Source organism: Quercus robur, chromosome 7 (assembly GCF_932294415.1).
Source record: "Quercus robur chromosome 7, dhQueRobu3.1, whole genome shotgun sequence".
Lineage (NCBI taxonomy): Eukaryota > Viridiplantae > Streptophyta > Magnoliopsida > Fagales > Fagaceae > Quercus > Quercus robur.
The window spans coordinates 18,628,835-18,651,083 of record NC_065540.1 but is presented as its reverse complement, the minus strand read 5'-3'; the positions used below and the strand labels follow the sequence as shown (position 1 = coordinate 18,651,083).

At 35.2% G+C, this 22,249-nt stretch overlaps 1 protein-coding gene across 1 annotated transcript; it reads left to right on the top strand.

Moving 5' to 3' along the window:
• Positions 1 to 9,853: 9,853 nt before the first annotated feature.
• On the top strand, positions 9,854 to 21,890 carry LOC126692626 (ethanolamine-phosphate cytidylyltransferase). The gene is made up of 9 exons (XM_050388295.1): positions 9,854 to 10,499; positions 10,585 to 10,820; positions 11,411 to 11,592; positions 14,678 to 14,749; positions 15,715 to 15,782; positions 17,672 to 17,792; positions 20,880 to 20,945; positions 21,090 to 21,212; positions 21,505 to 21,890. The coding sequence occupies exons 1-9, from the start codon at positions 10,168 to 10,170 to the stop codon at positions 21,574 to 21,576; spliced, it is 1,272 nt and encodes a 423-aa protein (XP_050244252.1). The 5' UTR covers positions 9,854 to 10,167; the 3' UTR covers positions 21,577 to 21,890.
• Positions 21,891 to 22,249: the final 359 nt, after the last annotated feature.

The window sequence follows — 22,249 nt, the reverse complement described above, 5'->3', positions numbered from 1 at the left end:
GAGGTTCATAGGAGTTCTGCCGTAAGGCATGCGCTGATTCATCCTATTTTCATTCATAGGATTCTGCTCTATTTAGGTCTAAATGGTTTTCTGTCAGGTGAGCCTGTTCATGTGATAGCTCCCATAGGTGCCACCTTTCTTCGTCAGAGGGCTGCTCAGTTGAGGGTTTCTCCTTCTCGTCCTAGAGGTGCGTCATTTAGTAATGTTCCCCCTTCTCTCTCTTCTACAAGTACAGCTGCTGCTGAGCCTTCAGGTGCTGTTGCTGATGTTGATGCTGCTGTTCCTCCACCGACTGCTACAGATGATTCTGACATTCGTCGCACGTTGGATTATGTCTTGACTGTTCAGGCGGCTCAAGGACAGATTTTGGTGGACGTGCTTGATGAGATCCATGCCTTGTGTGCGGAGTTGGCGCAGTTTAGACCACCTCCCTTTTGATGATGGATATCTTGTTTGCCCCTTGGCATTCCGTCACAAAAAGGGGGAGTACTTGTAGAGTTTTTGCTTTCAGGGGGAGACTTTTTGTTTTTGGTTGGAGCTTGTGGAGTTTTAGATTGTATCTAGGTGCTTCACTATGTACTTAACATTTTTAGCTCTTACCTTGTTTTTGATGGGATATTCATGTTAAGGGGAGTTTTATGTTTTTATTGGTACTTTATTTGTTTCTTGTTTCAAACTGCTTATTGATTTATATTTATGAGTTATTCATTGATATATGTCTTTATTTGTGTGTTGTTTGAAATCAAGAAGTTATTTTGTTTACTTGTATTTTTTCCACACATGCGGTTATGCATTTTGTTTAGTGTTTCAGGAAATATACAGGTTGATTCAATTGAGCTGCTGTCTACACTTGCAAGTGATGGATAGTAGTTAGGATTGAATTTTTGTTTATGAGTATTATTTTGTAAAGGGCTTTTCATTTTGTAAACTTTGATCTTATATGTTGTGTTTTGTCACGGATTGCCAAAGGGGGAGTTTGTTAGGTTCTAAAGTTTAGGACTTTATTATTTAGAACTCTAATTTGTATTGTTGGCAAACCATAATCAAAACAATGTGTTTAGAAGTGTTTAAAGCTAGCTCAAAGTTGTAAGTCAATGTAAAGTTGGAATCGAGTGTAAAGCAGAAAGCAGTGTGGCTTTCGGCCTGGCTCGATCAATCGAAGCTTAGGCTCGACCGATCGAACGTCGGGCAGATTGCTTTTCTACAGATTCGTCCAACTCAGCCCTATTTGTTTTAAAACGTTTTTAGGGTTTCTTATTTGTCCTAAGTATAAAAGGCAAATCCTAGCCACGTTTTAGTGTTGCTCATATTGCGATTTGTGTAAATCTCTTGTGAGATCTAAAGGAGCTTTCCTTTACACAAACTTAGGGTTTTCAAGGAGGAGATATTCTCTACACCTTGATGATCAAAACAGTTGCTGCCATTAAAGCTTAAAGAATACACAAGCAGGGGTGCTTGTAGCTGGTGGGAATCCAAAAAAAGAAGGAGTCCGTGGATTCGGAGCTTGCACGTGGTCGTGTCAGTAAGTTCTACTGGTTGGTAGCATTAGGAAGTCGAGCAGGGGTGCTTGTAAGTCCTTTTGTATGAACTTCGATTCTTTCTGATAGTGGATTCAAGTTTACCTTGAGGATAACTAGGTTAAATCCTCCCCAGGTTTTTACCGGTTTGGTTTCCTGGGTGATCATATCATTGTCTTATTTATTTTCCGCTGCTATGCATGATATGATATATTTGTGATAACCTAGACTTGTTTAATTGGACTAAGTAATAACTTGGCTAATTACCTAGGTTTAATCAATTGTTTAAGGGGTCTAAAAACTGTCAGTCATGAGTACTCATATCATATGTTAGCATTACTACTGGGGTATTCTAAGGAAGCAATCACAATATCCTTAAATAAATTACTCAAATGTTACCAAAATTTGTCCTTGTTAGCCACCATTACTATAGTAGATCTTTAAGGAAGCAATCGTAGAAAATTATCAAATAATCAGCCTTTGTATAATTGTTTTTGAAATTTGGAAATCTTATGGTATAGAGATTATGATGTGTCATAAAAGATGGTATAACATTATTATGCTTGAATGAAAATACATAGCTTTTATTCTCAAAATATTTTTATCTGTTGCTTGGTTTATTTCAATGGAATTGTTGCAGTCTGGGCTATAGGTTATTATGATGTGAGAAATGGGAGTACGTTGTATAACTAGAAATAAGGGTATTCATTTTTGTTGTTTATTTATAGATAGTTACAATATGCTTCTAACTTCGCAGTTTGAACCATTTTCCCTTATATTTCAAACACTCTGTGCATGAAAAAGTTCTAATTAAACTATAAAACTCTTGACTTTGTTGTTATTTTGGTGAATGAGAAGACATGGAAAATTGTTGGTGATTAAACGTTAGAGCTTAAGATCATAATTGTACAACAAAGTCTTAAAAAATATCAAAGAATCTTAAAAGAAAAATAACCTTAATAATGTTGAAATTTTAATAGACTACCATCACTTAACACTCAATATATGTTGTTGTTGGTGTTGTTGTTTTTATTTATTTATTTTTAATTTCAGAAAAATCAATATATGTACTTACCACATCCATTTTGTCATTTAAATTTTAAGAAGGGAAACAACTTTTTATAGCAAGTTATGAGCATGATTGGTGTCGGGGGCGAAAAAGTTTCCTTCCCAACAAATAAGATTTATGTTGGGTCGGGGGGTCTAAACCAAAACTCGACAATGGGCTTGATGCACAGCCCAAAGGCTATCGATGAAAATCCACGAAATCCACTATATTTTATGCCTTGGACTTAGATTGGAACTGACGAGAGTGGCCCATGAATAATCCTTACAGCGAACACGTCATCATGGTTGAAAAACATACTGCAAGAAATAACCCAGCAGTAAAGCCTTTCTGCAGAAAGTAGCCCAACAGTGAAATGTTTCCGCAGAAAACGACCCAGCGATAAGGTGTCCCTGCAGAAAATAGCCCAACAGTAAAGTAAAATAAAATAAGATAGGTCTCCAGCTGTTAGTTACTTTACAGTCTAAGGGAAATATCTATGTTTTCAGACTCATCATCAATTAGCTTTGGAGATGAGTCCTCTAATACAACAATATGAGGGAAAAACTCTATAATAACAGTTACATCATAACCATTGATAGTAAATGAATAAGTAAATATCATGGGTTCCATAACAACAAATAATGGAGAAGACTTAGTGTGAGATGAAGAGAGAGAGAGAGATCCTAGCTAGCGCAGCAAGATCATTACGGTGTCATGGCATGCTCATGAATATGATATATGTAGTGAGTAGAGAGAATCATTTGTGAAAAGTATGAGTAATGAGTGAGAGTGTATAATAGTACTGTTGGAATGTTCTATTGGGGCAAATAAGTGTTTAAGAGTAGAGCTATGAGAAATTATTTGTGAGTTAGAAGCTGAGGGACTTAGTTTCTATGCTTGAAACTAAGTACTTAGAGGCTTTTTCAAAGCTTAGAGAAAACTTAAGCAGAGAGGTTCAGACAGAATCTTTTCTGGTGTATGTCTTAGTATGTTGTTGGTTATTCTAAGCATTAATGGAGGGTTCCATTTATATCAAGGTTTTCAGGGGGTGTTTAGCAAATAATCTTTGCTAAATCTTCCTCAATCTCCAGAAAATCCTTAGAGAATTGTTCTTAAGATTTTTAGCTAAGAGTAGTAAGCTTCACTTTAGGAGGTTCTTGTTATTTTGGGTAACAACAGCTAACTTTCTGGTTTTAGCATTAAATGCTGATTAGCCTTGACTAATGGATTAGAGCATGCTTTAGGCTAATGATCTTGGATATGTTGCAACTAGAATTAGAGTTCCCTAGGGCAGATTGGACCACCCCAAGTCAGGTGTCAACCTTGAAGCCCTTGCTGAGAACTCTGTTGGGATCCCCTTTGGTGCCCTCCAAACCACATTTCCCTAAGTTTCTCCATTTGGGGTTCATGTATTTGGTTCATGAACCAGAGAATACATATTTTTAGTATGAAAATGAGCTGATATTGTGTCGTTTCAGGAGCTTCATTGGTTTGGTCATGGCAACTTTGGCTTCTTGACTGAATGAGTTAAAGGAGAAAGAAGTAACAGCTGGCTAAAGCTTTCCCAACTTTTTGTCACATCACCTTCAGTTTTATGTCACTTGAGAGATGATGGGATTTCATCTTGTGGAAGAAGGATTCATCCCTTGGTGGACACATGTCTATTTTCTTATCTGATTAGACAAGTGGGGACCTGATGGGAAGGGGCTCCAGTTGTTTAATTATTACTAAAATTTGGCTGACCAGTTCACATGTTCTTCAATTGTTGAGATTTGTGTGTGGGCTGGCTTTACCCAGCTGGGCTTTGTTGATAAGCTTGCTTGGGCTTGGTTAACCCTATAAGATGAGTAGTTTTGCCATGGGTGATATTCATGGGCTTTATTCATGGGCTTTACAGTTAGTTGATTATGGAAATAAAGACATAGTTCCCATAAAATTTTGTGAAAGAGATATTCTTTTGAGAGATGAGTAATTTGTATTTCCCATGAGTTGGGGATTTAACAAATGTTGAAATAATATTTGAATTTAGTAAATATGTGCTAAAGTAGTATTTGGGCTTCATGAAATAGTTGCCAAAAGATTATTTGGGCTTTGCAAAATAAGTGCCAAATTAACATTTGGGCTTTGAGTATAAAGTAATTATTTTTGCCAAAATGTTATTTTGGGCTTTGTAAGATAATTGCTAAAATGGTTTTGGGCTTTGTAAAATGGATGCCAAATTAGCATTTGGGCTTTTATAAAAATAGTGTAAAGATAATTGCCAAATTAGTACTTGAGCTTTATGAAAGAGTTGCCAAAATAATATTTGAGCTTTATAAAATAGTGTCAAATTAGTATTTTGGGCTTTGTAAAATAGTGCCAAATTAGAATTTAAGCTTTGTAAAAATATTTAAGAATTTGGGCTTTGTAAAATAGTGCCAAATTAGTATTTGGACTTTGTGAAAATAGATACCAAATAAGTATTTAGGTTTTGTGAAAATGATTTTCAGATTTTGTAAAGTATTGCCGTGTAGCAACAGGCTTTAAGGTGCCGTATAGTAACGAAAACTTTGTAAATAGTGCCGCATCGTAGCGGGCTTTGAATTTGCCACATCGTAGTGGGACATTTGGAATTAGCCACATCGTAGTGGGACTTTGGAATTAGTCACATCGTAGTGGGACTTTGGAATTAGTCACATCGTAGTGGGACTTTGGAATTAGCCACATCGTAGTGGGACTTTTGGAATTAGCCACATCGTAGTGGGACTTTTGGAATTTGGGCTTTCTTTGAGTTTTGCCCACAAGCCGAATGATGTTGGGCTTTGTGTGGGGATAGTGTAATTTTGCGGCTCAATCTTGGTAGTGATATGATGAGCATATTTTGTGGAGAATTAAATTTGGATGCCATGTGGGATATAATAGGTGATATTTGTGAGAGGGCCCATGGCAATTTATGGGCTTAGGTACGGAGTATTTGTGAAAGCCCCATAACATGGAGAATATTTAGATAATATATATGGGAAGTATTTATGTGGGTTTTAAATAATGTGTGGGCTCATGTGGGTATTTTGTGAGTGGGCCAATAAAATCAAGGCCCGAAAATTTGTACCTCAATAATTGGCACAAATCACTTTCTCATGAGTTTATATTAAAACAATTTTTATTACAAAGAAATTACAACGTATTACCTTAATTGTTGTGTGTAAAAAATTGTGAAATTTTTTTGTTACTAAACTTAGTGTTAATCTTTATCTCATACTTTCTTTATTATCAGTGTTAATCTCTTTTATCTAAATAATGATTGCTCTCTATCTCTCATCCAATGATTTCCCATATATTATTTACATAGCTAGTTTTTATCTCCTATGTTTAAATTTCTTATTATTCTTCAAAAAAAAAAAAAAAAAAAAATTCTTGGACAACTGAAAGCTCCCTTAGTGTATAAAACACTTGTGAATGTTTAGACTCCCAAATTCAAATATTCCAAAACAAGCTTATATTCAAATAATGTATGTGCAGAATGGTAAATATAAGCTATATCCAAATATGCAAACTACTCTAAGCCAACACAACATTAATTAAAAGTAAAGAGTAAGAGATAAAGAAATGCAAACACAAGATAACACTGGCACGTTTTATAGAGGAGGAAACTGAAGAATTCGGTGAAAAACCTCTTCATCACCCTCCAAGCGGTAAAATGGTCCACTAGAAAATCAGTTGGGATACATGAATAGTAATAGACACTTCAAGCCTAATTTACTTGATGCACCTAAGCCCTCTAAACTTCTTTCTCCAACAGGGTTACGCCTAACCTTATCTTCTCTAGTTTATCCCGGATTCTGCAATTAGCCCATTGCATCAACTAAAATGAATTGATTCTCTCTTGAACTGCTTCCTAAATACCAAGGACCTTCTTATTGCTCTGAATATGGTGAGGTAAGGATTTGGCCTAAGATCCTCTCATGGGCATGACAATGGAGAGGGTGAGAGTAGAGGAATTTTGAGAGTTAAATGTATAAGATTGTGGATGAATCAATCTTGTTGTTCTCTGGGGTTTCTCTCTCAAAATTCTCTTTGGAAGCTTTCTACATTTCGTGGGTTTAAGGGTATTTATAATAGAGTATGAGAAGGAATGTGAAAAGTCATTTTTTAGCAAAACAGGGTGCATTGGTGAGTCACTTGCGATTGGGATGAGTCACGAGTTCTAGTTGTTAGATAACAGAAAGGCCAATTTGTAATTTTTGTCCTGTAGTAATCCGACTGTACTGACCTTTTAACTTCCTGCATGCTTCACATGTGTGACAAATTCTCGCGAGTCATCACTCGCAAGTCAATCGCGAATTGCCTCTTGATCGCACACACTTGATCAATTCTTCACAATTTCTCACATACAACCTTTACATTATTCCCACATAAATACAAGGTTTCTAAATGCTGAATTACAAGTAAATTTGACACGGAATAAAGCGAACACATAGTTGAATAAATTCAATCTTACAACAACAAATTTATTTTGGTTGATTGTAACCATATTACATCTATTTTTATATACTTAAAAAAAAAAAAAAAAAAGCTTCTCTTATTGCGGATTGCCAAAGTTGTTGATTGGGTTGGTGGCTTAAATTGTCTGAATAATACTCATATTTCTCTTATTGCGGATTGCAATGCACGTACCTTCTTAATTAGCTACCATAAGTAAGGGTGTAGCCATTGGGGGACCGGTGGGGGTGGGGGACCTGCCCCCTAACTCCTCTTGAAAAACCATTTATAGTTCTTTGTCTCTCCTAACGTTATAATTAAAAAATAAAGAAATATTTTCTCATTCTTACTATAAACATACTGTATCCCTGGCATGGAAAAAATAAAATAAAAAAACACATCTCCTACTTAAGAAAGTCTAGAGATAATAAAATTTCACAATATTTTTGCAACACTATTATTTTTCACCTCCATCCCTTATTTTTTTCATAGTTTCTAAATTTGAGTTTTTACCATAAATCTAATTTTAATTAATTAGAAGAATTGATAAAAAAAAGTTGAAAATTTATTTTCTCAATTTATTTTATGGAATCAAATTAGATGTTTAAACTTTGTGTATATGGATTAATCTCTTACTTTGATCGTTTGTATCTATGAATTGGTTGTTTTACAATTGTTTATTTATTTTATAGTTGTTTAAATTTTAATAGATTTTGTATGACAATTATTGTAGTTTATAATTTTATTATTAGTATTGATAACATTTTGAGGTTATTTTATTTTATTTTTTTATTATTGTCTTTTGATATTGCCCCACTGAATTGAAATTATGGCTTTGCCACTGACCACAGGTGAAGATCAAACACCACTTTATTGAAGTAAATCAATGTGCTGATGCATTTCGTTAGGCATGAAGCTACCTATTAGAAGACTATGTTGTTTTTGACTTCCTTAAGGAGGAGATTTTTTTATAGCTTTTGTATGATAATTTAGGGTTTTTTTATGAGAGGCTTCGGCCTAACTTTGATTTATTTATGTAATTTTAATTTGTTTCTTTTGAGGGATTGATTTAGGGCCTGATTGGTATGAGGATTTTTGTTTTTGTTTTCAAAACAATACAAAAACAATTTTCAAAAAGTTGAACTTGAAATTAGTTTTCAGATAATAATTTTTATATTTTACGTGTTTGGCTCTTATTTTTAAGAACAATTTTCAAAATACTAAAAAAAAAAAAAAAGTGTTTGGGAGACCATTTCTATTTTTGAGTTTTTAAAAAAATATATAGAAAAAGTGTGTAGAATTTGTAGATTACCTTTTTTTTTTCTTTTTTTTTTTGTGAATAATTACAAGGGAATATAGCTCATCATGTATTTCTTTTATTTATTATAATGATAAGTTTTAAATTTGAAGGGTGAGAATTCTTTTTGTGATAAAGATAAACTCTTAATTTAAGAGATAAAAGAGTTTGGATAAATATGTGGGATTTATTGTTTTCAATTTATTTATAACTATGTGTGGGCCAGAGAATTTGTGGTCCCGACCTATTTTCCATTAGGGCCCAAGGCTCGCGCCGAGGAGAGTCGTTGCCGAGGACATGCAGCGAAAGTCCAAACGGCCTAGAGATGCAACCGAGGATGACCTTGTCCTCGGCATCCCAAGGCCTAGAAGGGAAGAACGACACGTCATCAAAGGCAGCCCTCAAAGCGCTCCCAGAAGAAAAAGCGAGTAGAATGGGACTCGCACGGGGGTACAGTGTGGGAGTGGTTCAAGGAAAAGACGTCACCTTCGTATTGAATGCGCCAACAAATGTCCTAGCCACATTGATGGGAAAAGACCCTGAACAGTGTGGTTTCGGTTATTGCAACTAACAGAAAGTGGGGGGAAGCGGCTGATGGAACAGACACTCGATTGGTTACCTGCCTGATCAACAGATGGAAGGTCAGGATCAACTGAAAGGGGCTATATAATGTAAGAATTCATACACCAAAAGGGGCTGGAAGAATGGGAACCAAAAGTGAAAGGAATAATAAGAACATTAAGTCTATCGGACGAGGGTCTAGTACTACAGCCTCCCAGGATGTGCCGAGGAGAAAATCTTCTTGGGCAAGTACGGTTTACCCTTGTGCGATTACCACGAACACCATGATTAACCACTGTCCGGTGACCAAAACCTAGCCTTTTATCCCATTCTCTACAAATTTATTGTTTGGATCTTTAAGATTCGAACCCAATAAACCAATTTTGGGTCGCTACAAATTGAGTCCTTACACTATGTTATTAAAAACATTTTATATACCCTGAAAACATCCTTTAGCCATTTTTAAAATCCTGTTCTAAACCAAGAAAATATGATACAATTTTTTGAAAACTGTATTTATAAAATATTAGACAAATAATAAATTCAAGTGTGAGACCCACCATTTTATGGATTGCAAAACAAAAAATTATATTTAAATATTCTTGGCCAAACAATGCTTATATATCTAATTAAATGCATCTTTTATAAATATGAGTTCCAATTAATTTAATTGGTAGAATTTTTGATGATTGAATAAAAGATTTGTGATTTAATTTCTACGTACATAAAAAATCAATTGATACCTTAGTATAATACAAAAGTGCTATTCTCACCCAAAAAAAAGAAAAAAAGAAAAAAAAAGGCATCGCTTCACGCTTGCCCACATCCCGTTATGTAGTGAATTATTAAAAAAAAAAAAAAACAAAAAAGCGTGTGAGTAGAGTGAAATAAAGTGCGGTGCTGGTAGAAGCGGTTGAGAGTATCGTGGCGAATCATGTCCATAAACAAAAATAAAAATGAAATGAAAGAGGGCGCGAGTGAGTGGCACGGCAGGATGGGGTGCCCAAAATCGTAATTGCAAAATTCTTTAACCTAAGCATTGGAGGGACCGGCAAGGCAGAGGCAGAGGCAGAGGTAGTAGCAGTAAAGTAAAAGAGCGAGCGAGGCAAACAAAAACAAATGCGGTAGAATATATAGAACCCAATCTTGGAATAGAATATATCATATAGGCTACAAAAAGGAGATGCAAAGATGATATAAAGGGTAATAGGAGTAGGAGAGAGTGAAGAAGAAGTGATTCATTTGGTGTTAGTGTTGTGTTGGCGTGCAAAGAAAGTAGCAGTGATATGGGGGTTTCGGATGAGGAAAAGATACGGAGTACGGCGAGGTTTCTGGCTACGATCTTAATCGGAGGTGTGGTTTTAGGGGTGTCGCTATTGGGTCTATCATCGAAGCTTCATTTTCCTTTTCCTTCAAGTCTGTGTAGCTTTAATGATAAGAAAAAGAAGAAAGGGTGCGTTAGGGTGTACATGGATGGTTGTTTCGACATGATGCACTATGGCCACTGCAATGCCCTCCGTCAGGCTCGTGCCCTTGGCGATCAATTGGTCGTTGGTGTTGTCAGTGACCCCGAAATCATTGCCAACAAAGGCCCTCCTGTTACCCCTCTTAATGAAAGGTGGAGTACTTACTATTACACTAATCCATTTCTCTCTCTCTTTATCTTTATCTTCAATTTCTTTGTTTTTTTTTTTATATTTTAGGATGATTATGGTTAACGGCGTGAAGTGGGTTGACGAGGTTATCCCTGATGCCCCTTATGCCATCACTGAAGATTTCATGAAGAAGCTGTTTGACGAGTACAACATTGATTTTATCATTCATGGGGACGACCCTTGTGTCCTTCCTGATGGTACTGATGCTTATGCTCTTGCCAAGAAGGCTGGTCGCTACAAGCAAATTAAGCGCACTGAAGGAGTCTCCAGCACCGACATTGTTGGTTAGTTTGTTAGATTATATTCCCCATTCTTTCTCTAACAGGGCAGGTTTTGTATCACTACTGAATATCAAATTTATAGATTTAATAAAACAGATACAAATGGCCTAATTAACTACAATTGGTCTGTACTCCCAAACCAAAAAATGCTACTTACTTGGCATCAGCTCCCACTTAGGCCCTTTAGAGCTAACAATGCTAGGCAGTCTCTTTGGTTAGAAGTGGTGGTAGCAGCAATGCGGTGATCAGAGAGTGTTAGTGTGCTGTACATTCTTTATTTAATCTTCTGGTCTCTTGCCTGTTACTATTTTATTTTCTGGTTAGAAGTTTCCTTTTGTTGTTTTACTTTTTATATCTAAATGCTTTGCGAATTTTATTTGCTCTGTTGTTATACCCAAAAAAAAAAAAAAAAAAAATCTTTTATTGATTCATGCTCACTAAAGGAGCATTTCTTGATATAGATGTCTCATCCAATTTCCGCATAAAATATGTGTTTTAAATTTTTGTTTCAAATGATTGACTGCTTTGCCCTATGCTTGATACTGTTGGATTTATTACTTCTAAAATTTGTTATCTGATAACTTTGTTTACAGGTCGTATGCTTCTCTGTGTACGAGAGAGACCCATTAGTGACAGTAACAATCATTCTTCCTTGCAAAGACAGTTCAGCCATGGTCACAGCCAGAAATTTGAAGATGGTGGATCTGGAAGTGGAACTCGTGTGTCTCATTTTCTGCCAACATCTCGCAGAATTGTTCAATTTTCAAATGGGAAGGTATGTTCTGTGTTTGTGTGTGTGGTGAATATTTGGTCTTTATGATGGGCATATGGGTTTACTACCTTCGGACCTATTCACTTACATGATTTCAGCTTGTTTACTTTCAACAAATTAAGTTTGCATCTTGGTGCTTGCTTCTCTGGAGCAGTTGGAGGATTGGGGTTTTGAACATGAAGAATCTACTCTTGTTAAGCCATTTTCTAAATTGTGATAGGTTCTTCTCTGATTCTTGAGAGCCCAGTTTGGCTGTTCAAGTTGGGTGCTACCCATGAAAGTAATCAGCTTCTCACTAATGAAAACTTTAAGCACCACATTGATGTTATTATTATTTTTTATTGTTAAGTTAAACTCTCATATGGTTGGTCTTGAACTCACCCTCCATATTGCTCTTACAAGGGAAGGAGGTATCATTTGAGTTAGAGCTCATTGGCAGCGCTTTGATGTTATTATTAACTCAAGCTGCCCACGGAGTCCAAGTACTCCGTTATGGATAAACTTCTTACTGGTTGACAGGCTTAGGATCTAATGGTTTTGGTCTTGGGCTCAAATCAAGTTTAGTGTTCGAAGAAACAAAAACTGTAATGAAAATGGACCTGATTGAATCTTAACTTGTACAAAACATGCCTAACTGAGATGATCTCTAAAGAAGATATTGTAATGCTATTTGGAATACTTTTCCCTTATGCATAATGTGGTGCATTTGGAACAAGAGAAATGCTCAGAGTTTTGAAGGTTGCAAGGATTTGGTATTGGAATTTATGTTTCTGTTTTTACTTTCTCTTTAGGAATGGATGGCTGCCACAAATTGTTTCCTCTTTCTCAAACTTGTTGGAGTTTATAGATCTTTTAAATTATAGAAACTAGTGTTTCTTTTTTAAATGTTTCTCTTGTATGTATATATGTTGCACCTATTTTTTTGTGCTACTTTTAATATATATACTTAAGTCATTAAAAAAGACTTCTTGTGGGGGCCAGATAGGTCAAGAATATAAATTTCATTTGTTTTATTGGAATTTAATTTGTTTCCCATTTTGTCATAGGGCCTGGGCGCAAGAAAATCAACTACATTTAACCAGTACTGTTGGACAATGGTTGTGGAGATTTAGTGAAATGTGGGGTGGGTAGACCGTAGACCTTAGAACTGGTTAGGAGGCTTAATGGGCATAATCTTTGAAGAAGTATTAGGACTAGGTGGGAGAGTTGTTCAGGTTACTTGAGGTTTGTGGTAGGTGATGGAGGATTGGTGCAATTTTGGCATGATGTATAGTGCAGACATTATCCTTAAATAGTTAATAATTTAAGTTTGCTGACAACAAAGGCACATATGCTTATTCTTGTTTGGTATTCTTGAGAATGGGAGTAATCATACTTGTAGTCTTAGATTTGGTCACGATTCCATGATTTAGAACTTGAGTTTGTGGATCCTTTTGATAAGCTTTATTCTAGTATGCCAAAAAATAAAGGGGCTAATAGACTAATTGGAAGATAAACTGTGGTGGTCAAATTTGATATTTATCCTTTTATTAGGCCTTAAGAGGCTTTAATGGTACACATTTTTCTTAGATAAGTATTGAAATAGTAAAGTTCATCAAAAGGTTCACCCCCCCCCCCCCCCCCTTTCCCCCTGTTGGTATGAACAGCGGCCTTGGGAATTAAGTTTATTAAATAAAACATAATCTTGGTGGATTGGCTTTGTATTGTTTGTGTAAATGGATTGGCAACAGTATTGATCACTTGCTTTTTCATGGTATAGTTGCTAATGACCTTTGGTCCTTTCCTTTTTTGATGTTTGGTGTGAAATGGGTGAGACCTCTGAGGGTGATTGATGTATATTTCAGTTGGCAACAACTGTTTAGATGACGTAGATACAGTTTGATTTGGAAAACAACCCTCTTTGCCTGAATGGCTTGGGAAGAGAGAAATAACTGCACCTTTAATGATGTTGAGCTGTCTAGTCGTTAGCTGAAATTCTTATTTCTATGAACTTTGTATGAGTGGTCTAATTTGTTTGGTAGTATCTCTTCTTCATCTCTTTTTTCTTGATTGATTTTATTCTATATTTGTTGAGAAAAGATACTATCTACACACTTAGATTTCACCTTTTATTTTAATTAAATATTCATGTCACTTATCCACAAAAAAAAATTGAAGTTTTCGCTGGTAAATTCATATCAAGACGGTAATTGGGGGTAAGGTTGCCTATAAACCATCTCTCCCATAATTTGCAGAATTGGGAGCCTTGTGCATTGGGTTTGATCTTTATAGTAACTGAATTCATTGAAATCACAGTGGCAAAAGGTTCTCTAATTGGGTAGAGACTGTCATCTGTTTTAGCTTTGATGGTGGATTTCAAGTTCAATTAAAATATTTCTTGAATGTTTATAATAAATAGGATGTGAAAAGGTTGTTAAAATAATGCGTGTCTGGCTTACAGCATGAGGTTATGCCTCTCAGCCAACCTTATGGCTCCTGCTTAGTTGAGGCACGTGGATCAGATGATGTGGCACTATTGTTCTCATAGCCATTTAAGTTTTAATTTGCATGCATCCTTGGCATCTGTAAATGGGAGAAAGTACTTGGGAGCTGAATCCCTGAAAGTAATATAGGAGCATTACCAAATATCTTGTCTTCCTTCTCTCAACCTAGGGATTTAGATTTATTGTCTTCATCATCTTGACAGAAACTGTGACTCTAGAAAGTTGGATTAGGCCTTGATGAGTTCAACCGAAATTGAATAGATGCCTAGTGAGATCATCCTCTACTCATAGTATTAGAAAACTTGTTTATTTTTTTAGGTTAACTTCTGCTTTTGGCTACATTCTCTTGTTAGCTAATGAGGGAAATATGCTATAAATTTGCAGTTGGATGATTATGCTGTACAGATCAATGGCCCTCCCTACTTCTTATTGTTTCATTTTTTTCCCCACCGATTATGATAAGGAACCTTATTATCTTTTCCTTCTTGCTTTTACTAGAGTTCTCACCCTCTTTGATTTCTTTGAAAATGCATTTTCTTCGAAGTATTGTCTGTGAAGTCTACCTTGTTAAATTTTTTATTAACTTTTCATGCCTGTTGTTTCAGGGGCCAAGACCGGATGCTCGCATAATTTATATAGATGGTGCATTTGATCTTTTTCATGCTGGACATGTTGAGGTGCTATTTGGACTTCTTCTTCTTCTTCTTCTTCTTCTTCTTCTTCTTCTTCTTCTTCTCTCACATGAATAAGTTAACAAAGTCATGGCTAGATGGATGAATGCATTGATTGTATGAGTGACGAAGTTTATGGTCTAGAGGGATGGATGGATTTTCTCCCTTGTGATTTTCAGTCTTTAAACTCCATTGGAAGTCATAGGACAACACAGCTTACTTTATCTGATACAACAACCTGCTATAATTACATAAGACCCAACTAATATATCAGTAATGTTATATCAATGAATTTTCTTGTAACACAATATGGTGTCTTCACTCTGCACATCTTATTCTCCAGACACCACCAGGCTCTAATTTGAAATAAAGTCAGTACAGCTACAGGTTTAGTATCCAACAACCATCCTCTGGGAATTTTTACTTTGAGTCATGTCTCCATTCTTCTGACCATTTCATCATAATTCCATCCCCTCACAAAAAGAAAAAGAAAAAGAAAAAGAAAAAAAAAAGGAAGTAAAAGGAATAAAGCTCATTGTCCCTAATCACAACTGATTCCAAAGCTGCAGTTTTGAGAGGAATCTCTGTCACTTGCAGTATCCTTGTTTGCTTTCCTTGTTGATACTTCTTGTGGAGTGTCATTCTCTTTATTTTCTGTGGTAGTTCATTACAATTATTTTTATGACTATCATTAACTACTTTTTATTTTATAAGCCTTACTACCATTAACTCCTGCAGATGGATTTGCCCTTCTTGCTTTTTCTTCATTGTTTCTTTCACATATTGTCTATTAAAAAAAAAAAAAAAAAAAATCTAAACAAGTTTACATTTGTAGATGCTTTACTTTGGAAGCTTTTTTTTCTTCCAACTTTCAAAAACGTTCTGTCTTAATTTAGATAATGACAACCAATTTCTGCAGGTCAAGAAGAGAGATTTTATACATTTTGTTGTTGACCATTTGTTTTGTATAGATCTTGAGGGTTGCTAGGGAGCTTGGAGATTTTCTACTTGTTGGGATACACAATGATCAGACAGTCAGGTTGCAACCTTCTTTTCTTACTCCCCCCTTTGTCCATAAGTCAACATTGTGGTTATGCGCGACTTTTTATTTGTTCTTTATCATTTTTTTTCCCTCTTTCTAATATTCCTGTACTCAAAACCCTGATTTGGGTGGAACTTTACTTGTATGTTTTAAGGGGTATCGCAGAAGAGGATATTAAGTCAACTTGGATAAATCATTAATATCTTTAAATATGGAATTTTAATACAAAATTTTGGGACAAGTTAAGGGAATGAATTGAAAAAAGAAATTGAAATTTGTATAAAATTATCTAGCTAAGGAGCTCTCCCCCTCCCCCCCACCCACCAAAAAAAAAAAGAAAGAAAAGAAGAAGATTCAAGTGAACATGAGGAATTGTAATTTATGACATTCTTTCATTAACGCTATTTTTTTTTTTCTGCGGAAAGAGTGATTTGATTCGGACGAAAAAAGTTAGGAAGGCCTAAAATAACATTTGCGGAATTTTTTTTTGGGGATAATGTAGGGAACTTTTCTTAAGAAGAATCCTTTTAACTCTTGCCTCTAGCTAGTAAAACCTACAGGCAATTGATCCCACCAGAACTGGTTAACATAGAAGGTAGCAAAGAATTTGATTTTGGATACAATAGAATAACGGAGAAGAATATGTGGTCAATTCCAATTACTTTGTTAAGGATCCATGGTCAACCCCAAAAGTTATGGGACTAAGGCTCCTATTGTTGTTGTTGTTTAGCCAGAAAATAATCCTGGGAATATTTTTTCTGGGTGGCCCACAAAGGAATGAAAGTGGAAAACATTTTTTTGCCTCCTTTGGGTTATTTTCCGTGGACCAATATCTTTCACCACGTTGAACACCGGAAAGTGCAGAAAACATTTTCTAGAATCTGTTGAACAAACGTAGCATAAAAACTCATAACACTAGTCCACTCAATTTAATTGCTGTGGGAAAAGAATTATGGATTGAAAATACATGAGGAATTAATTTTTTGGGAAGATAGTGAACTGCAATTGGCTGTTGTTTTTATAAAAATAATAACTTTCGCAGCTTGCAGGTATTTTTGTATACCAAAATTCAGAATTTAGGTGCTTCAGTCTTTCAAATCCAGAGTTGACTTTTTGGCCATTTTTTAGAGTTCCTCTTGCATGTGTGTTTTTGTTGGGTATCTAAGCCTATGTAGAGCATGTCTGCCACAGTCAATTTCTGTACTAGTTTGGATTATAGTATATGCATTTATAAGCTATTTCATATATCCACACCAATTATCCAATATATATATATATATATATATATCCACACTTCAGACTGTAAGTTGAAAGTATGCTTCAGACTGAAACTTTACAATTATACTACAGTTTTATTCCCGTGTCAAGTCAAGCCTTTTGATTAATGGGATGTGGATTATATTTCCTAAACCTAAGTGTTTGGAGATATGAGTATTTTTGTGGAGGTAGGTGATTATTTGTGTCTCTTTTGGTGTCAGGTATCCTTGTGAGTTTTGTAAAATTCTAATTAACAGATCACAATTGCCTTTTTCTTCAATGATTGTTGTTCGAAAACTGCATAATCTGTCTCTAACTTATATTCTTTCTTACAATTACATCTGTTTGTATTATTTTATAGAATTGCAGTTTGGCCGTAACAGTTCAATAGCTCATAGAAACTTCCTTCAAATGCATGATTACTTTTTGGTGTAGCCTTTTGATTGTGAATTTGTTTTCTGTAGAGCTTGAACAATTTTTATTTTTGGTTTTAGGTTTAATTCAACATCTTCTACATGTAAAGAAACTTTGAGATGTTCTATACATGTTCACACGCACGTGTACACAAAAAAAAGTCTAAATATCTTTAAATCTTAAATATCTGCATTTGTTGTACAATGGCTCTGCAGTGCTACTAGGGGAGCACATCGCCCTATAATGAATCTTCATGAAAGAAGTTTAAGCGTTCTTGCCTGCCGCTATGTGGATGAGGTGATAATTGGTGCTCCATGGGAGGTGTCAAAAGACATGGTTAGTTTTTCTCTATAATTTAATGTTGTGCAGTTTATGTCTTTCATTCTTTTGCTTTTATAAATTTCTTTATCGTGGTTTTAGTTGATTTCTTATTCTGATTAGAGCCCCTTTCTTGAAAAATATTTTCAGTGAAAATGATTTATTTTCTGCTGTATGGTTGGAAAACTGATCTGAAAACTGTGGGGCATGCACTAGAACACCGTATATATCTCTTTACTTTCTTATAGTTAATGATAAATTTATGAAAACTGTGATTACCAGAATAAATTATTTATAAATCCCCCCTTCCCCCCCCCCCAAAAAAAAAAATTTAACCTTAGAGCTTTTTTTTTTTTTTAATTATAATTTTTTATGTAATAAAACTTATTGAAAAAAAAAAGTTATGTTGCAAGAGCCTTGTAGCTCAACTGGTTAGCACCCCTTAGTGTTTCCAATGGAGATATCCAGGGTTCAAATCCCCCTGCCCCAACTCTTGAATAATCGGAAAAAAAAAAAAAAAAAAAAGGTTACATCAAGCTTACAATAATGAACATAACAGTACAAAAAATATCCAAGGGGAAGCACGATGATGAACATAACAGTACAAAAAATATCTAAAGAGTGCTTCCCCAAACCAATTCCTCAACCTAGCCAGAAGATCCACCACCCTCCTTGGTAACACCCAATGAATCCCAAATGTTTTGAAAATCAAACTTCATTAGTCATAAGCAATATCACAATGGATCAACAAGTGATCTACCGTCTCTCCCTTAAACTTGCACATACAACACCACCCAAGGAAAAGCCTCACTTGATAAGATTATAAGAATAACAAGTAGGGATCTTCGCCTAGGCTGCTGTCCAGACAAAGGAGATCCTTTTAAGCCCCATTTGGTTGGGGTGATTTTAGGAGGGATGGAAAAGGTGGAGAGAAAAGTGAGAAAGAATTTTTTTTTGTGTTCTTGGTTGGAGGAATTTTAGGAGGGCAAATTGGTGGGGCTTGGGCGTTTTCTCCCCAAATTGGGGAGGGGAGAAAACTAGGTTGATTTTGTGGAATGTTGCTTCAGCCCGTGCTTTTGTGTTTTTACCCCTTGTTAAAATAGTAACTATGCCCAACTAACCACACATCTTCTTTCTTATAGTTTTTCTCTTTCCACTACATTCCACAGCTGTCTCTCTAGAGTCTCTACCCAACCAAATCTTCCTTATTTTGTTTTTTGTAATGTGTCCATTTTTTTTTATATACAAAAAATATATAATATATTATAATAACAAGTAAAAGTAAAAGTAATATAATATGTATGATGTATAAATTTTTATTAAGTGTTATTTTATTAATTTTAATTGATAATAAGTAATATTTTTATTATTTAATGAGTATAAAAAAATTATTTCTTATATATTATGTAATAAGGGCATAAGAGTAAATTTATACAAACTACCTTTTCCATTCTCTCACTTTTCTCTTTAGCCAAATAAAAGAGTTTTCCATCTCTCCACTTTTTCACCCCCAAACCAAACACACACAGAGAAAACTAAAATATCTTCTATCTCCCTACTTTTTTATCCCCTTCCCATTTTCTGTCTCACTTTTCCATCATTCCAACCAAAGGACCCTTAAGGGCCTCAGTACACCAAACACTCTTCCAGGGAAAAAGTTGGATGGTGGACCTAGGATAGCCTCACACATGCGGACAGAAATAAAGTACATTTCATTTAAACTTAAACTTTCAAAAAGTTACATTTAAACCTCAATTTTTTTTAAAGAAGTTTCATTTAAACCTTATAGTTTCAAATAATTTTTTTTAAACCTTAGAGTCTTGGAGTCTTGGGTGAGTTTCATTTAAACCTCAAATTTTGAAATAAAATTCATACAAAGCAGTTAGCCATGTGATGTCTAATGGGATTAACAGAAAAAATGTGATAGAAGGTTTAAATAAAACATTTTTAGAAACTTTGAGATTTAAATGAAACATTTTGAAAGTGTAAGTTTCAAAGGAAGCATTCAAGAATACCTAAAACTCTTAAGGTTTAAAAGTTAATTTACACCCAAAAAAAAAAAAAAAAAAAAAAAAAAAAAAAGAGAAAAGAAGAAAAGTCCGTGAACACTTACAGTTACATGCAATAAGTACAAGCAAGTGTCAACATTTGTAGCTATCCTCGCATATTTCAAGCCCACCGTCCGCTTCATTTGAAGCCACCCAGCACAAATTTACTAACCACCAATATGCACCAACCTATTGCTCCCAAAAAACACTCTTGCATCCATATTACCATACCAGTACATGTTATATTTTCTCTCTTAGAACAACCCTATAAAGCAATAACACTCCTATCTGCTATTGCAAGCAGTACTGGCATCCTGTTATGCATTACTTTCCAGCGCATTCATTACTTCTTGTGGTCATTATCACAGATACTAAGCAGACCTTAGTTTTAAGTTAATTGCTATTCAGCTCACAGATTTCCAAATGCATTTTTTTTTAATGAAGATAGAGGCTTTTTTCTAATTTCTATGGCTGTTGTAGGACCATGATGGCTATAAACTGCCCTTTTCCCCCTCCATCCCATCAGTTGCATTGGCTATGGATTTCTCGCAACATTGCATGGTCATACTGTTCTGAGAAAATTGCTGTGCTGGTATTAGAGTGCCAGGTGTTAATGTCTTTAAAATGTCCTGGGAAGATAAGCTCAAATTGGTGTGATAAAGTTGCAAAATGAGTCTTTCAAATGCTCAGATTATTCTGATTTTTGCATGATTCAAGTGGATCGAGTTTTCCCTTTGGTTTAAGTCATTAGGTACTTGAGATCTAAATTCATTTTGTAATTGTCTTAATAATCTGTTGCTGATAGCCTTGTAGCTCAACACACACCTCCTAGTGTTTGTTTTTGATGGCAACATCTAGGGTTCAAAAGTTCAAATCCCCCCTCTTCCAACTATCAAATTATCAAAAAAGAAAATATTTTCTTAATATTCTGTTTTTCTTTCTGGTCTGATTGTGGTTTTGTTAATTGTTCATTGGGTTTGTGGATTTTCCAAGATGTGGTCAGGGCATTCTTTATGTTATTTTCAAAGGTGGAACTTAGTGGAATTTTTTGGTGCAGATCATTACCTTCAACATCTCGCTAGTTGTCCATGGAACAGTAGCAGAGAATCATGATTTTCAGAAGGTAAATTTTAAAATATGTTTCTAGTGGTGATACTATTGATCGAAGTAGCAGTTTTCATAATGTTTGATTCATCCTGTATGTAATTCTTCCGAAATTATAAAATTTTATATTTTAGCTGTTGACTGACATTATTTTTACTTACAGGAAACATCCAACCCATATGATGTTCCGATCAGTATGGGTATCTTTAAAATTTTGGAAAGTCCCCTGGATGTCACAACTACCACAATAATTAGGAGGATCGTATCAAACCATGAAGCATACCAGGTTCTCCTATTCTCAACTACACACTTTTTGGTACTTTTGATCAGAAATTCAATCCTACTATTTTCATCAAATAATGTAGAGATTGAAAAGGTTTTAAAACTTCTATGAAAAAGACAAAACAAAATTTTATAGGGATGAGAAGCATTGCATTTAGGATGTCTGCTTAAAGAAATAACAGTATGTCCTAGAGTCAAAAGAGATTTGGAATGTTATTCAACTTTTCATTGTTTTGCCTGCTTTTGATGCCTTTCTGGTTGAAATATAAGATTAAATTTTTTTTACTCCACTGCAGAAGCGTAATGAGAAGAAGGCGGCAAGTGAGAAAAGGTATTATGAGGACAAGACTTATGTGTCTGGTGACTGAGTGATGTTGGACCATCTGGGGCACATATATGGCCAGGCGTTTGGCCCGTATTTTCTTTGATTATTGTTAACAAGGTTAATGGATTTTTCATAGTACTAACATCACAGATGAGCCACTAGGGTTGGTGATAGCATGTTGTCCTTCATCCATTAGTATAAAGATCTCATGTAATTGCCAAGTTAGTCGTGGCATGGATTTATTTGTATCTGACTATCTGTATTGTTTTGACCGCTTATACTGAGTTTGGGTACAAGATGGTAGTATAAAATTGTGGAAAGAGGTGCTGCTGGTGCCAGAGCACTTTTTTGGCGTTAGTTGTAAAAGATGCAATCATACCTATCAAAAAGAAAAAGAAAAAGAAAAGAAATTGTTATAACCACAAATTGCTACTTGTGCTTTATTTCTTTAGTAGTGTATACTGTATAGCAATGCATTGCATGATTCATGCCACCTCTCGACCTGAACTGAAGGAGGGCCTTGTGATTTTGATTTCTGAATCCCTTTCGACTGTCGGGGAGAGTTGGGGATAGACTGTGCTATCTGTGTATGCCATAAATCTCTAGTGGAATGTGTAAGTGGAGGTTCTAATTCTCTTCTAAAATTATATTTACAACTAAAAGATTAGTTATGATTGGGAGAGAGGTATCCCTTAATTAGGCAAGAAGCTGCAGGT

Excerpts from the sequence above, each read along its gene's own strand:
- LOC126692626 (XM_050388295.1), top strand. The coding sequence starts at position 10,168 with ATGGGGGTTTCGGATGAGGAAAAGATACGGAGTACGGCGAGGTTTCTG. Across the intron at positions 11,593-14,677 it reads TTCAATTTTCAAATGGGAAG|GGGCCAAGACCGGATGCTCG; the intron begins GTATGTTCTGTG and ends CTGTTGTTTCAG. Across the intron at positions 21,213-21,504 it reads CAAACCATGAAGCATACCAG|AAGCGTAATGAGAAGAAGGC; the intron begins GTTCTCCTATTC and ends ACTCCACTGCAG.